Consider the following 17,248-nt stretch of genomic DNA (forward strand, 5'->3'; position numbering starts at 1 on the left):
AAATGGAAAATTCTGTATCTGATGTATTTAAAATATTTTTCTTGGTATGCTATACTTACCAACATGTTTTATAAGTTGCTTCTAAATGATAACCATACTAGATAGTGGTCCACCAACCAGGATAAGATAGGATAGGTAAGAAGCTAAGAGACATGCTCCAGGTGAAAAAGCAGATTTCTTAAGACTATGTTTAGTATAATTCCAGTGAAAAAGCAGATTTCTTAAGACTATGTTTAGTATAATTCCAATTATATAAAACATATATATATATATGCACAGAAAACAGTCTACATTATAGACACCAGAGTGCTAATGGCTCTTATCCCAGGATGGCTAGAGTATAAATAATTTTTCTCGTTATGCTTCTTCTGTGTTTTCAACAATGAACATTTATTACTTTTAAAATTAGTTAAAATTAATGTAATATAAAAATCACAATTATCTGATGAAAAAAGTTTGTGTCTAAAGGCTACAGAAAATAAATCCATCTGAGTTAGCTTCCACTCCATTCCAAAACCCCAGAGTAACAGAGTAGAAGTCAGGCCTTCTTTCATTTTCTTAAATTAATGAATTAGATTTAAGTTCCCTCATTATGAGAAGATAATCTTTAGCATCACTGAAAGAGTTAATCAAGAAATGAGACAAAAATCAAGAGATCATATTCTTTTATTACATATATGAAATATAAAAACAAATTAACAAAGCAATATATATATATTTTTGCAAGTCCACAGGACTTCAGGGAAAAAATGGTTCTGTATGTGAAATTATTCATATGGCACTGTGTTCATGTTTTGTATATTCAAGTACAAAAGAAACTATGTATAGTGGTTATGCATGGGTATAGAAGATGAATAATAATGAAAAACTGTGATTTGTTGACTATCACATACATTGTGTTAAAAAACAGGTAAATATAATGACTTACTGTTAAGAAAGACAAGGAGGAAAACTGTTTCAATGTTCAGGTTTAAATACTAAGCACAAAAATATAACAAATTCTGTGTCTACAATAATTTTTGAAGTGTATACAAGTGCGTTGCAAATGAGCTTTTTAAAATTTAAAGTCCATTTCCACTTTAGCCAAGCATATGTCTACATTTATGATTTCTTTCTCTTATTGTAAAGTCTCTTCTGGTTTAGTTTTTTAAAAAGTTTCATCATGGCTGTCATCTTGGAATCTAGCCTCCAGGTCGAAGCTGAGTCTTCATGCATACATATTCTCCTTTCTGGTTGCATCTTCACCTAGTTTCTCCAAGTATTCAGAGTTAAATGGCACAACTTCTTTTATATGGTCACTTTTGTCCACCTGTAGTGGCAGCGCTTTTGCTTCAGTAGGCTTTCTCACACACTCTTTTCTTTCTTCCAACAGCAGTCTCCAAACATTCACAACACAAGTGGTACGTAGTAAAGTGCTTTATACAAGGAAATACTATATACACGTGGAGAGGCTCCATTTAACACCTACAGACCAAAGTTCATGCATAACACACAAGAGAAGGCTCTTTTTTAAGAAACACCTTTTCTGATAGTAGGGTTGGGAATTCCTTAAAACCTCATTCATTACTTTAGCATCAAATGTAAGTAATGTAGCTGAAGCTGGAAGGCGTCCTTGTTAGAGGTACTGCCCTTAATGGATTACTGCTAAATGTCATGCTGCTATTAAAATATCCTTAATAGTTAAGAATTTCAGAATCGGTCCCATAGAAAACAGATATCAGCGTAGGGGTTTTCATTTCTCTTCATGAAATAAAACTACACTTAAACGTGGGTCCAGAAGAGATAAGTTAAGATGAGACCCATGCATTCAAACATTTCTATATGTTTTGGCACTTTCAAAAATTCCAGTTTCCTGTCTGAGTCTTCTTGCTCTAAAATTTGTGTTTTGTACATAGAGAAGTGCCATCATGTGCTATCCATCTTAATGCTACTTGCACTCTCTTTTTAAAATATCCATGACTTTTCTTCCAAGAGAAGGTTTCCAGTGCTGGACAAAGCTTTTCATATTCACAATTAGTTTGCCTGTTCTTACATCCTCATGTCCTGCTACAAGGTATTCCAAACCTAAAAGAGAACAAAATTAGGGGCTATATAGTATCATACTTTATTGAAGGGAGAGATGTGACTCCAGCAGGCTTTCTTTTGTATTTATTTTGAGACAAAGTCTTGCTCTGTCATGGGCTGGAGTGTAGTGACATAATCCTGGCTCACTGCAGCCTTGATATCCTGGGCATAGGTAATCCTCCCTCCTCAGTCTCCCAAGTAGTTGGGACTACAGGTGTGCGCCACTACTCCCAGCTAATTTTTTCAAATTTTTTGTCGAGATGGGGTTTCATCATGTCGCCCAGGCTGGTCTTGAGCTCCTGGACTCAAGCCATCTGCCCACCTCGTCCTCCCAAAGTGCTGGGATTACAGGTGTGAGCCACCACGCCTGGCTGACTCCAGCAGTTTCATATATTCAGGGTTGGAATAAGGAGTAAGAAACATTAACAGTTGCCATTTAGTAAGCATTTACTATGCTTAGCGCATGTATGCTTTACGTGTATGTTTTACATGTATGATCTCATTTAGCTTTGAAAATAACCCTGTGAGGTAGATATTTTTTCCTTCTTGTTTTGCAGATGAGGAAACTGAGGCTCATCAAGGGTAAGAAACTTGTTCGATATCTTTTTGTAAGTATAGCAGCACCTGTACTCAAACTCAGATCATGCTGATTCTAGAACCTTTTCTTTGTACTATACCACACTCTGTGGCAAAGAACTGAGAGTTCTAAGAACACTTACCATACTGCCCTAGATCAGTACCTCTTGGAGACTCACTGTGTATGGTAGTGTATATTAAGGTTTTTTTGTTTATTTGTTTTGTTTTGTTTTATTTTTGGATAGAGTCTCACTCTGTTGCCCAGGCTGGAGTGCAGTGGTGCCGTCTTGGCTCACTGCGACCTCTGCCTCCTGGGTTTAAGCAATTCTTGTACCTTGGCCTCCCAAGTAGCTGGGACTGCAGGTGTGCACCCCCACACCTGGCTTTTATATTTTTAGTAGAGACAGGGTTTTACCGTGTTGGCCAGGCTGCTCTTCAACTCCTGACCTCAGGTGATCCGCCTGCCTCAGCCTCCCAAAGTGCTGGGATTATAGGCATGAGCCACCATGCCCAGCCTAAGGAGGATTTTTATAAAAGTGAAACAAGCATTTAGGAAAACATATAGGAAAGAAGCTATGAATTATAGAAAATAACACATATTCCCTATATAAAGCCTATGTGTTTTGGGAATAGGATGTTTGTCATACATTAAAAAAAAAAAAAAACTAAACAAATGATAAAACTTGCCTAGATCTTGTGATGACCTTGTATTCAAAATTCCTTTCAAGCTTTAGATAACAAATTTTAGCTAATATATCCAAGAAATGAAAGGACAGTCTCATTACCTATAGATTAGTAAAAAGAAATACAATAATTGCCCTTAGTTAATGTTTGTAATAATGTAGATTTTGGTATTTAGGGAAAGCTTTTAAAAATTATAGGATAGATAAAGTAATTAGGTTTATAAAATAAAAATTTTCCAATATAAAATAGAGACATACTTTTAAAAACTAAATTACATGAAAGCTAGATGCTAAAATTCAACTGAAAATATCAATTTAATTTCACAATTTAAATTGATTTCATTGCTCGTTTTTCACTGAAATGCCTGAGAAAAAAATGTCATCCAAGTAGTATGAACACCTATAACAACCATACAGGCTTCTTGGAAAATGGCTTATTCCAGGTTCAGGGCAGGAAGTTGAGCATGGGACATCTTATTGTGTTAAAAACAAGAAAGCTTTCAAAGATGAATGTGTGTCTTTTTAAAAGGACACAACAGCTAGCAGGATGGAGTTATAACGTGTCAAAGCTGTGATAAGTTGAGCACCAAGAAACACAATAATTGTGTGTATGAAAACACATTAAATCCATAGAAATCCATAATTCCAAAATGACACCAAAAATGAGAAAGTCAGAGAAAAATTAATTTGTCCTCTTTAGAGGCAGCTGTTAAAACCATTTCTTACTTTGAAAATTAGAAACTAAAGGGAAAGAATGTAGCATTTATCCTGTCTTTACAATAAGAACTGTATTTCATGGTAACCTAGTTGCCCAGCTTGGGAGAGAAAGCCCTCTTACAGAAGAATGCCAGCTAATAAGAGAAGAGAATTCGAAAGAGTTAGAAAAACATCATTTCTCAGACTCTAATGAAGTTACTGATTGAGGAAAGGATTATCAATTGGCGATAAAGTCATTAAATGAATGGTGAATGGAAAGCTGGATGCTCGTAGAATGCTACGTAATATCACACTCATTCTTTTCTATCTCTAAAGGTAAAACAAAACTTTGGCAATGGAGAGATCAGGCTCCCTTCGTTGTAGTCCAAAGGTCAAGCTTAGAGACACTGATGGGAGGTTATCCAGGTACCATGTGCATTCAACATGATTCAACATGAAGTACACGATGATATCTATAATGGATTCTAGCCAAAATGTTTGTCTTGAATCAATCAAGCCTTTCTTTAGAGATTACAGGAGATAGAAGAGATAGAGGAACAAGCTAAGCACTACCATAAATGAACCAACCACACAAATGTTGATGGTCAGATAAGGGACAGGGCATCTGACCTGGTTTCCTCAACAAGTCATAAAAAAGGAACTGTGTCAGAATAAAAGAGACTTGAGGGACTGAAAAACTAGATGTGTGATCCTGGATTGAATACTGGAAAGGACAAATCAGCTCTAGAGGACATTTTGGGATCAGTTGGGAAATAGAAATAAGACCTGAGTATTAGATAATATGAAAATAAACTAAAATTGAAGGTAAAGCTTATTAACAGAATAATGCAGGTTACAGAATGGAGCATATACTATGAGATCTGGCCACTGCACTCCAGCCTGGGCTACAGAGCAAGACTCCGTCTCAAAAAAAAAAAAAAAAAAAAAAAAAAAAAAATAATAATAATACATATACACAGAGGAAAATTAGAAAGGATTTCCTAAGCTATTAACAGAGATGATCTCTGGGGGATAGAAATGTGAAATTTAAAAATTTCCTCTAAACATCTCCCCTACTCTCCACTCTCCTTTCCTTCCCTTCTTCTTTTTTTTTTTTTTTTTTTTGACAGAGTCTCACTCTGTCACCCAGGCTGATGATGTGCAGTGCACCATCTCAAGTCTGTAGCCTCGATCCCCCTAGGCTCAGGTAATTCTCCCACCTCAGCCTTCTGAGTAGCTAGGACAACAGGCTCATGTCACCATACCTGGCTAATTTTTGTATTTGCTGTAGAGATGGACTTTCACCATGTTGCCCAGGCTGGCCTCGAACTCCTAGGCTCAAGCGATCCACCTACCTTAGCCTCCTAAAGAGCTGGGATTACAGGTGTGAGCCACTGCACCCCGCTAAAAGATTATAAAAAGAAACTAATCCTAAACTTTAAAAAAAGCTATTTTGGTGTTTTCAGAAAAAGAGAAAAAGGAAAATAATGACAGAGGTTTCAAACACTGGAGAGTACAATGTAAAATGAATGAAAAGGCATTTAAATGATAAAAGGCAACCTTAGCTTCTGCATGAAAAAGAACCTCAGTATTTAATTAACTGACTAGTTAAAAATATAGTAGCCTTAAAATTGTTTGTATAATGTCTAAAATAATAAAGTCTTCATTTAAAAATACAATAATCAATTTTTAAGAAACTTCAAGGTTAGGGCTGGATGCAGTGGCTCTCGCCTGTAATCTCAGTGTTTTGGGAGGCTGAGGTGGGAGGACTGCTTGAGGCCAGGCGTTTGAGACCAGCCTGGGCACCATAGGAAGACCCTGTCTACAAAAACACAAACAAAGATTAGCTGGGTGTAGTGGCACATCTGTAGTCCTAGCTACTCGGGAGGCTGAGGCGGGAGGATTGCTTGAGCCTGGGAGGTCGAGGCTGCAGTGAGCAGTGATAGTACCACCACTCTAGCCTGGGCAACAGAGCAGAGAACCCTGTCTTTAAAAAAAGAAAAAAAGAAAGAAAGAAATCTCAGGGTTAAGTCTGGTATTTTTACATGAATTTACTTTGAAACTACAAATAGAATAAACAGGAATTTACCATTAAAGTATAAATATAAGTTAAATTGATAAAAACAATACTGAATAAAACCATAAATTATGAAGCAGCATCACACCAAAAACAAACATGCAAAACAATGTTCTTTTACACCTCTTATTAGCATTTATATTTTATTTTCCTGTCTCTGGGGTTTTGACATCCTCTTTGCTACACGTTTGAGAACACGAAGTTTATTTTGTATCCATAGAAAAAGAAAATATAATACTTTAGTGCTAGTCTTGGTATTCTAAAATATATGACTGATGAATGAGTACATGTATGCATGAATTAAGAATGAATGAATATGCAGGGATACCCAATAGGATTGTTTCTTTTCCAAAGTAGCCAAGGAAGCAGGTTGGCGTGTAAGGTTTCAGTTTTCTTATCAGCTTTCTTTGGCCTTAGCTATTGAACTTGTAAAAATGGAAAAACAAAGTAAAATGAAAGAGTGTCTGGTTTTGCTTTGGCAAGTTCCAGTCTTTTCTTCAAAGCAAGTAAACATGTTTTCAAGAATTCTTTGAATAATTGCGCTTATGTTTTCAATTGTGATGAACTCAGTTGATTCTTTGACTTGGCTTGGCAGAAACCTGATTAGGAAGTATGGTTCACTTCCTGGAGGGTGGCTCAGATGGTCAAAGCTTTTGTTTTTAATGTCTCACTAAACTGGGCAGACTTTTTTTTTTTTTCTTTTGCCAAGACAGTAGGAAAGCTCCCATAAGAGATGCCTCTAAGCACAAATCATTGGGAAATAGAACTTACATGAATTATTTTTAGTTTCTTGTATTCAAAGCCCAAGATTCTTATTACTTCAATTTGTTCTTTGGAATTTTATTTATTTATGTATTTTTAATTTCTTTTGAGATAGGGTCTTGCTCTGTTTGCCCAGGCTGGAGTGCAGTGGCTCAGTCATGGCTCACTGCAGCCTTGACCTGCTGGGCTCAAGTGATCCTCCTACCTCAGCCTTCCAAGTAGTTGGGACTACAGGGATGTGCTACCACACCCAGCTAAGTTTTAAAAAAAATTTTGTAGATACTGGGTCTCACTATGTTGCCCAGACTGGTCTTGAATTCCTGGGCTCAAGCTATCCTCCCACCTTGGGCTCCTAAAACTGAGATTACAGGCATGAACCACCATGCCCAGTCTGTTGTTTGTTTATTTACGTAATTTAAAATGTTATTTTTCATCTTTTCCTTATTAAAATCTAAATTGATTTAAATACATTATTGAAAGGGTAGAAAAAGATGTGAGAGATTGGTCAACACTTGGCCAAAATCAAAAGTTCTGTATCAATGTTGAGTTTGTTTAGACTGAGGGGATATTTTATTGTCAGTTTATGCTCTCTCTCTCTCTCTTTCTCTCTCAGTTATCTGTCTGTTTCTCTCAAATTTATTAATCAAAGACTGCAAAAGACTTTTTTTTTTTGAGACAGAGTCTTGCTCTGTCGCCCAGGCTGGACTGCAGTGGCATGATCTCAGCTCACTGCAACCTCTGCCTCTTGGTCTCAAGGGATTCTCCTGCCTCAGCTCCTGGGTAGCTGGGACTAGGTGCGTGCCACCACACAAGGCTAATTTTAGTATTTTTTAGTAGAGACGGGGTTTCACTATGTTGGCCAGGCTGGGTGCAAAAGACTTCTTATTAACGTTAACAACGGGTTTATATGGGGAAGGAATTAGACCAAGAACATAAATAATGCACCTGTTTCATCAGTGTGACTAAGACACAGATGACAATCACACAAGCAGGGAGATGCAGAGCATTTTTTGAATTATGATTTGTTTTATTAGAACCTGCTAAGTATTATGTTACCATTGTCTGGGTACTAATGGTAGGTATTGAAGATACTATGACCAAAAGCCTAAACCCCATCCTCAAATTTGACGAGGGAGACAGAGAAAGAAGCAGCTTATGACCCAGGATAATGCATGTGCTTGGGGCAAGAACCCTGGTGCTTATTTATTCGTCTTCACTTCTGCTATAACATTTAAAGGTGCAAATCAAATTTCTCTCCATTTCAAGTTGCTCTAAAATCCTACAGTTTTTGTTTTGTTTATTTCTGCTGTTTCTAATTTGAAACCAGAAATATCATTTCATGAAAAACAAGATGATGAGAACTTGAGAGCTGTTTTCTCTCCAGGAGAAACAGATGCTTTTCAAGCAATAGTCAAGATGAATTCAATATTATTTCCACAGATGGAATTTTGCATTTGAACTTCCTTTGGGAACAGGTTCTACTGTAATAGGACCTGGCTTTCTGATAAAGAGTAAGTGGCAGATAAATTCATGAAAGTGCTTTCTATGCAACTGGCACCTGGAACCAATCTGAGTCTCCCCTTTTAGGATAGAGAGTATTATATTTCTGGATTTTAAAATATTAAACTTTTATAGAGCACATGGAAGAGAAATAATTTCTCGATGTTAGTTCAAAGAATTACATCTGGATTTTCCACAGGAGTCAGATGGTGAAAAGGAGAGATGTTCTTGCTGAGTTTATTTATGCTGTGCTTCAGAGGATGTAAGACAAGCAGCAAATCAGCAGAGACAAGGCAGGTACTAAGATAGGAAAGTCTAATACTCACCAGGATTGAGGATTGGACAAGTGCATCCTCTGTCCGTCCATGATTCTGGATATAATGTTCGCTTTCCTCGGAAAATCTTCAGTTTGGTAGATTTTAAGACCTTTTTAATCTTCACATTGACCTCAACATGAGTACCTTTATCATGAGCTGATAAAATCTTTATTTTTAGCACTGTTAACAACACAGAAGTCAAAACACACAGAATTTCATATTATCATTTGACGTTTGAACAACACGTAAGTATGCATTTCAGAATGTAATGGAAAGGTGAATTGATGATGAAGATGTGAAAATTTGCTTTAAAAATCATTAGGCATTAACTTGGATGGAGTTAGAGGCCATTATTCTAAGGAAAGTAACTCAGGAATGAAAAACCAAACCTCATTATGTTCTCACTTATAAGTGGGAGCTAAGTCCTAAGAATGATATAACACTTAGTATGGGGACTCGGGGAAGGGTGAGAGGAGGTGAGGGATACAAGACTACATATTGGGTATAGTGTACACTGCTTGGGTGATGGGTGTACTAAAATCTCAGAAATCACCACTAAAGAACTTATCCGTGTAACCAAAAACCACCTGTTCCCCCAAAACTATTGAAATAAAATAAAAACACTAAATTTAAAAAAAAGTCATAAGCTCATTCAGTTTTGCACTGGCTTTATCTCATTTCTCTATATTAACTATATTCTTATTTGTTAGGCAATTTCAAATGTGACTCCCTGCAATATCATTATCCTAAGAGAATATCAACCATTTGCCTATTGCAATTATAATCTTAAATACATTCAGCTACCACATCTAAACAGAGAGAAGAAACATAGGAAGTAGACTTATCCTGGCTTTTATTTAGGTTCTGACTATATTATTCTTTTGTGGCTGATTGTGTTTAATGTTATGATAGAGAGTAAAATGCTACTGCTAGAATATATTTTGCATATTCTAAAGAGATTAAATGATATGATTCACTACTTAATATTCTTCTCCTGGCATAAAATGCAAGCGACTGGAGTTAGGGAAGCTATCCCTTCATGGGTGTCCAACCTCTTGACTTCCCTGGACCACACTGGACCACACATAAAGTACACTAACACTAATGATAGCTGATGAACTAAAAAAATGTCTGTGCATAATTTTTGTGATATCCGCCACTCCAGATAAGCCAAAAAGTCCTCACATTCAAAGGGCTGGACACCCATGCATGACAGTGGAGCTCCAGTATTCTGTATGACTCATGATTCTATTATGCCCTCCCATTTATGAAATTGATGTGGCTGGGGATTAAGTAATGGAATAAGTTGGGGTTGGAAAGAAAGTAAAGCTAAGGATCACTGAGCTACTCAGGAACACTAGGAAACAGGGAAGTTCTTTTTTCTTTTTGAGATGGAGTCTCGCTCTGTCATCCAGGCTGGAGTACAATGGCGCTATCTCGGCTCAGTGCAACCTCCACCTCCGAGGTTCCAAGCAATTCTTCCTGCCTCAGCTTCCTGAGTAGTGGGATTACAGGCCACCATGCCTGGCTAATTTTCATATATATATATATATATATATATATATATATATATATATATTTTTTTTTTTTCACAGGGAAGTTCTTATCGGCTTATCCACATCTCCATGGAAGAGTGTGTGTAATGAGAGCACCCTATCTTGGCTGGTCTCATACTCTGAGAATACAGCTGTCAGACAGCTATGTTTATGGAGTCATCACATTTTAGACTTCTAAGGGGTCTTAAAAGCTCATATATTTTATATAGAGGAAGCAAGTTTTAAGAAATTAAGGCCAGGTGCAGTGGCTCACGCCTGTAATCCTAGCACTTTGGGAGGCTGAGGTGGGTGGATCACCTGAGGTCAGGAGTTTGAGACCAGCCTGGCCAACATACAATGAAATCCCGCCTCTACTAAAAAATACAAAAAATTTAGCTGGGCATGGTGGTGCATGCTTGTAGTCCCAGCTACTTGGGAAGCTGAGCCAGGAGAAATGCTTGAAACCGGAAGGCAGAGGTTGCAGTGAGTCCAGATCACGCCACTGCACTCCAGTCTAGGTGACACAGCAAAACTCCATCTCTCAAAAATAAATAAATAAATAAATAAATAAATAAATAAAACAAATAAATAAAATGAACTGTTCAAGTTCGCATAACTGGTTGGCTAGAGGTAGAGTTTGGACTAGAACCCAGATGAGATAAATACATGAAGGACAGGGAGCATAGTGCCCAGCGTGTGGCTAATGCCCAGTAAATGTTCACTATTATTATTCCACTGGACTTGCAAGCTCAAAGAGAGCAGGGACCTTATCTGTCACTTCTGTTGCTCAATAGGTATTTGCTAAAGGAGTAAGCAAGTAAGTCAAGTGTTTTTTTTTTCTATTAAGCCAGGGAATGGGGAGGAGGAAACCAATTTTTTCCAAGACTGTAGCAGTATTGCACTTAATAAGACCAAGATGTTTCATTACATTATTAAGAACGTTCAAATTCTTAAGTAGAAAATTAATGCAGTTGTATTAAAAGATTGGTTATTTGTAAATTCAGAGAGCTACAAAGTTGATGTGATGAGGAGAGCCAGTTGATATTTTCACTGAATGAACTGACTTTGAACTAAATTATCATATTTGCTCTTAATAAGCAATGCCATTCCCTCTAAACTGCCTTTCCTTTATTGAGCGCTGTACATTTCAAAAGTTTTCTTCTATTATTTAGCCAAGTTGGAAAGTAGAGAGGGAAGTGTGCATGTAATTTTAGATAAGATTCATGAGGTTTTTACCAGTTATTTACTTTTTAAAATCCTGTATGAGATTAGAGACAATGTTATCGAGAACCTAAACACTTGGTTTCATAAATCATGACTTAAAATTTTCTCCTCATTGTAGTGTATATTTCAGGCCATATATATTATAGATCAATAAAATCTCAGGCTGGGTGTAGTGGCTCACGCCTGTCATTCCAGCACTTTGGGAGTCCAAGGCGGGCAGATCATTTGAGGTCAGGAGTCCAAAACCAGCCTGGCCAACATGGTGAAACCCCATCTCTGCTAAAAATACAAAAATTAGGCCGGGTGCGGTGGCTCACGCCTGTAATCCCAGCACTTTGGGAGGCCGAGGTGGGCAGATCACAAGGTCAGGAGTTCGAGACCAGCCTGACTGACATGGTGAAACCTCGTCCCTACTAAAAATACAAAAATTAGCTGGGCATGGTGGCACATGCCTGTAGTCCCAGCTACTTGGGAGGCTGAGGCAGGAGAATTGCTTGAACCCAGGAGGTGGAGGTTACAATGAGGCAAGATTGCATCATTGCACTCCAGCCTGGGTGACACAGTGAGACTCCATCTCAAAAAAAAAAAAGAAAAGAAAAATAAAAATTAAAAAATTACCTGGGCGTGGTGGCACATGCCTGTAATCCCAGCTATTTGAGTGGTTGAGGTATGAGAATCACTTGAACCCAGAAGGTGGAGGTTGCAGTGAGTCTAGATTGTGCCACTGCACTCCAGCTTGGGCAACAAAGCAAGATTCTGTCTAAAAAAAAAAGTCTCAGACACTAGGCAAGAATGTGTTAGCAAGATATGATATCTTAATATATTTAATAGTAAATATAAAGCCATTTGAATATAGTAACAGTCTTTACTTAGGCAGTGCCATTTCCCTTTTTGTACAGGATGTATTTTCCTGTTATTTGAAAGACAGGGGTGTCTAGAGTATACAGAGAGGGTGGGGAAGAGACCCAGGTGGACAGCTAGTCTCAATGCCTCACAAATAGACATCATCTCCCTCCCTCTACCATTTACCGAGCATTAGATATGTGCTAGGTAATGTGCTGCATGCTTTTCAAACATCTTATTCCACGAGGAAGGTGGCATGATCCCTATTTTACAGATGAGGAAACAAGTTTGGAGAGGTTAAGTCTCCCACACAATAAGCCAGAAATGAAACTCACATAGGTCTGAGTCCAAAGCCTGTGCTCTCAACCATAGTGAAATGCTGCCTTAAACTGATTTCTACTCAGTATTACTGCGTGACAAATGAACACGAGAGTCATTGAAGTGGCTAGAAACATCCCTTTTAGATGAATAAGGCAAGAAGTACCCACAAGAAAGGATTTCATATCATGATTTCTTCTTTCTGCTCTCTGCCTCTTTTTTTTATGGTATAGTAACCCTACCTTTGCTCTACAAGCATCCTGTCCTCCCTGGGACATCCATCACCATCTACATCAGGAAAATCTAGCTCAAGACCAGAACACTGTGTTTAGTGTTATTATGTAAGACTAATGCTTTGTGCTTTCATTTATACACAATGTCATCAGTCCGGCCTCCCATTTTCTAAAAAAGTCTCTGAACTTAGTGTGAATAGGTTCTCAGAAGCATTCAAGGATTTCAGACTCACCATATGAATATTTCATTCCACAGAATGCCTTGGCATTTCCTAATATCTGTTCCTTACATTCGCATTTACCTACAGAAAGTAAACAAAAAATGGTGTTAGTTATTAGAAAAACAAAGAAAGAAAAAACAAGAGATCAGCAAGTGCATCCAGATAACATATCCCTTAAGCCTTGAGTGATGTGTACAACATAATCTGTAAGTACCAAGGAACCCCGAAAGTCATTCAAAAGAAGTAGAGTCTCTTTCTAAATTAAATTAGTTATCTTCAAATAAAGTATTCACCCAAGAGAAATACAGAAGGTAGAAACAATGATATATTTCAATGCTTGTAACTGATGTTGTGATAAATACAGTCTAGTATTAATATTCCATGCTAATAGAAAGGAACAACTGAATGGAAAACGGTTGTCTTTCTGCAGTTAATGTTCACTACAACAAAAGTGAAATTAAATAAACTGGGCACTCCCTTGAAGGTAATATTGTCCAATTTTTTTGTTGTTATCGATTTTAAAAGTATTTATTGAGCACCTTTGGTATGCAAGGCATGGTGCTTCGCACTTCAGCACCATAAAGATAAGCAAGATACAATTCTTGCCTTAAGGCTTGCAATTCAGTAAGGTGAAGAAACCAAGTGTATAAAAAGTGATAAAGTGATAAGTGGTCTGGGAGAGGTAATCTACTTGGGTGGAAGAGTCACATATGTTTGGGAAGATGGGAAAAAGCTTCTTGGATCAAGAAGGATTTAAAAGGAACTTTGAAGAATAAGTTGAGTATCTTCTCCCAATAGTCTAAATTATATATTGCCACTATTACGTGTGAGAGACTTGCCAGGCCATGTGGAAGACTTTCAAAATGCCTTTGTGCATAGTTTATTTTATATATGTATGTATGTATATATTTATTTATTTATCTATCGAGAGGGAGTCTCGTTCTCTTGCCCAGGCTGGAGTGCAGTGGCTTGATCTCAGCTCATTGCAACCTCTGTCTCCCTGGTTCAAGCAATTCTCCTGCTTCAGCCTCCTGAGTAGCTGGGACTACAGATACATATCACCATGCCTGGCTAATTTGTATATTTTTAGTAGAAACGGAGTTTTACCATATTGGTCAGGCTGGTCTCAAACTCCTGACTTCAGGCGATCCACTTGCCTCGGCCTCCCAAAGTTCTGGGATTACAGGTGGGAGCCACTGGCATCCAGCCTGTACATAGTTTATATGTAGCAGGGGACCCCAAATCCCTGGCCGCGGATTGGTACTGGTTTGTGGCCTGTTAGGAACCGGGTCGCACAGCAGGAGGTGAGCAGCTGGAGAGTGAGCCGATTCTCATCTGTATTTACAGCCACTTCCCATCACTCACATTACCGCCTGCTCTGCCTCCTGTTAGATCGGCAGCGGCATTAGATGCTCATAAAAGTGCCCACCCTACTGTGAACTGTGCGTGTGAGGGCTCCAGGCTGTGCTCTCTTTATGAGAATCTAATGCCTGATGGTCTGAGGTGGAACAAAAACCATCCCCTGCCCCTGCCATCCATGGAAAAACTATCTTCCACGAAACCACTCCCTGGTGCCCAAAAGGTTGGGGATCACAGATATATAGCATTCTCATACTCATTTGTATATTCGTTTCCTCTCTAGACTGTGTCCCTTCAAGACAATAGTTATATCTTATCGACTTTACATTTCCGGAGCCTAGCATGGATAGGATTTTCACTCTTACTGATTTAACAATTAGATATACTTTTCCCCCTTTCCTCTCCCCTCCTGCCCTCATGTACTGTATTTCATAGGCACTGAGTGGTCAGAACAGCAGCTAGTGCTTACTGAGGAGCACTTGCTGTATACCAGGCTGTTTTAAGCATTTTACATTTATTTACTCATTTAAGATTCTCATAGGTAGAAATGTGGTAGGAATATAGAGATAGAAGAGTGAGCAGCCAGGTGTGGTGACTCATGCTTGTAATCTTCACACTTTGGGAGGTCAGAATGGGTGGACTGCTTGAGCCCAGGAGTCTAAGACCAGACTAGGTAACATAGTAAGGCCTTGTCTCTGTAATAAAGATTAAAAATTGTCGAGCACGCAGGCGCAGTGGTCGGGTGGGGGGAGCGGCGGGGGGCAGGCTGTGACTCTGGAATCTGTGAACCCCAGCCAGCACTGCTTCCCACGCCCGCCGCCATGGCCGCCTACAAGCTGGTGCTGATCCAGCATGGTGAGAGCGCATGGAACCTGGAGACGACTGGTACGACTCCGATCTGAGCCCAGCGGGCCACCAGGAGGTGAAGTGCGGCGGGCAGGCGCTGAGAGATGCTGGTTATGAGTTTGACATCTGCTTCAACTCAGTGCAGAAGGGAGCGACCCGGACCCTCTGGACAGTGCTGGATGTCATTGATCAGATGTGGCCCGCCTGTAATGAGGACTTGGCGCCTCAATGAGCGGCATTATGGGGATCTGATCAATCTCAGTAAAGCAGAAACTGCTGCAAAGCATGGTGAGGCCCAGGTGAAGATCTGGAGGCGCTCCTATGATGTTCTACCACCTCTGTTGGAGCCCGACCATCCTTTCTACAGCAACATCAGTAAGGATCGCAAGTGTGCAGACCTCACAGAAGATCAGTTATCCTCCTGTGAGAGTCTGATGGACACTATTGCCAGAGCTCTGCCCTTTCGGAATAAAGAAATAGCTCCCCAGGTCAAGGAAGGGAAACAGGTACTGATTGCAGCCCATGGCAACAGCCTCTGGGGCATTATCAAGCATCTGGAGGGTCTCTCTGAAGAGGCTATCATGGAGCTGAACCTACTGACTGGTATTCCCATTGTCTATGAATTGGACAAGAGCTCAAAGCCTGTCAGGAGCACGCAGTTCCTGGGGGATGAAGAGACGGTGGGCAAAGCCATGGAAGCTGTGGCTGCCCAGGGTAAGGCCAAGAAGTGAAGGTCGGCGGGCAGACTACTGTCCCCAGGAGCACCTTCCTTGCCCGGCGTGTCCCTCTGCCCCTCCCTCCTGCACACACCACACTGATCACATGTGTAGGTATCTTGAGCTGTAGCGGCAGATAGGGACCAGTGGCTCCCATTTTCATTTTAGCCATTTTTGTCTCCTGCACCCACTCCCTTTGTACATTCTAGTCAGAATAGCACTTCTAGGGCACGGGTTCTCAGTCCAAGCTGTGGAAAAACTCCCCTTGTCCAAGAGAGTTTAAAAGTAGTGACTTGGGTTTTTGTGAGTGCTTTGTTTACTAAGAACTTGTGGAGAGGAACCAGGCTAAGCCATGGCCAATGAGGAGAAGCAAGAGAGCCTGTCTGTCCCCAAGAGCCAGTCCTCTGCTCTTCTGTAGTCAGGCCACTGCCTGGGGGCTCTAGTCATTCCAGTGGAAGATGAATGTAACCTGCATCGTGATGTGACAGCTGTTTCCTCCCTGACCCCAGAGGAGATGGCTCTAGAAGGTTGGGATCAATCCTGAATTTGGTTTAGGTGTTACATTTACTTTTATAAAAAAAAAAGAAGTATAGTATACGTAAATAATACAAAACAGGAACCCTTCTGGGGTCTCTTGTGGCGGTTGAAATAGTCCCACATGTGGTCATCAGAAAATAAGCCATTCCTCACACCAACATGGGATAAGCCTCTTGACCTCGGAGGAGTAGGAGTGCTTCCTGCTGTGTGTTTTAGAATCCCTCTGCTGCCTCTTGGTTGAAAGCTGTTTTTATGGAAACTTATGGGAGGTATATAGGTAGGTAGTTTTTTTTTCAGTGCTTAAAACACTTTTGTTAAAAAAAGGTGCCCAGAAGCACCGTTCTATACTCAATGCAGGAAACTGAATAAAGTCCTCCTCAATCTGGCACTCATCCAAATGAATTTCAGAGACTCTCTGGGGACATTACAGACCTAACAGCTGCTGTGGACATAAGAGTCTGGAGTCATTCTGGTGCCAGCACTTTATGTGCTTGACTGGAATGCTGCCAACTCTCTAATAACACGCATGATGGGCTTAGTGAATGTCCTATAGTCCTAAAAACCGGATTATTACAGATTTGGTTTAGCAAACTTGGAGAATTATAAAAAGTCATTGTGTGGTTAGAAAAATAGAAGAACACTTTTAAAAGTGGCTATTAAAGTTAAAATCATAAAATTCCAGACTATGTAGCATTAAAGCAAAAAAAGTTCATAGTAAAGACTTGTTTATTTTTTAAATGC

General features: G+C 39.4%; 1 protein-coding gene and 1 pseudogene across 2 annotated transcripts in view; one reads left to right on the forward strand and one right to left on the reverse strand.

Moving 5' to 3' along the window:
* Positions 1-648: 648 nt before the first annotated feature.
* NTN4 (netrin 4) overlaps positions 649-17,248 on the reverse strand; it is a 120,519-nt gene continuing 103,919 nt past the window's right edge. For both annotated transcript variants that reach the window (XM_008004297.3, XM_008004298.3), the window contains exons 8-10: positions 13,062-13,130; positions 8,685-8,855; positions 649-2,064 (exon numbers count right to left, since the gene is read on the reverse strand). In XM_008004297.3, the coding sequence (XP_008002488.2) occupies positions 1,928-2,064; positions 8,685-8,855; positions 13,062-13,130 (377 nt within the window). In that variant the 3' untranslated portion in view covers positions 649-1,927. The remainder of the gene's footprint in view (positions 2,065-8,684; positions 8,856-13,061; positions 13,131-17,248) is intronic.
* Positions 15,184-16,451, forward strand: LOC103238896 (phosphoglycerate mutase 1-like; annotated as a pseudogene).

Source organism: Chlorocebus sabaeus, chromosome 11 (genome assembly GCF_047675955.1).
Source record: "Chlorocebus sabaeus isolate Y175 chromosome 11, mChlSab1.0.hap1, whole genome shotgun sequence".
Taxonomy (NCBI): Eukaryota; Metazoa; Chordata; class Mammalia; order Primates; family Cercopithecidae; genus Chlorocebus; species Chlorocebus sabaeus.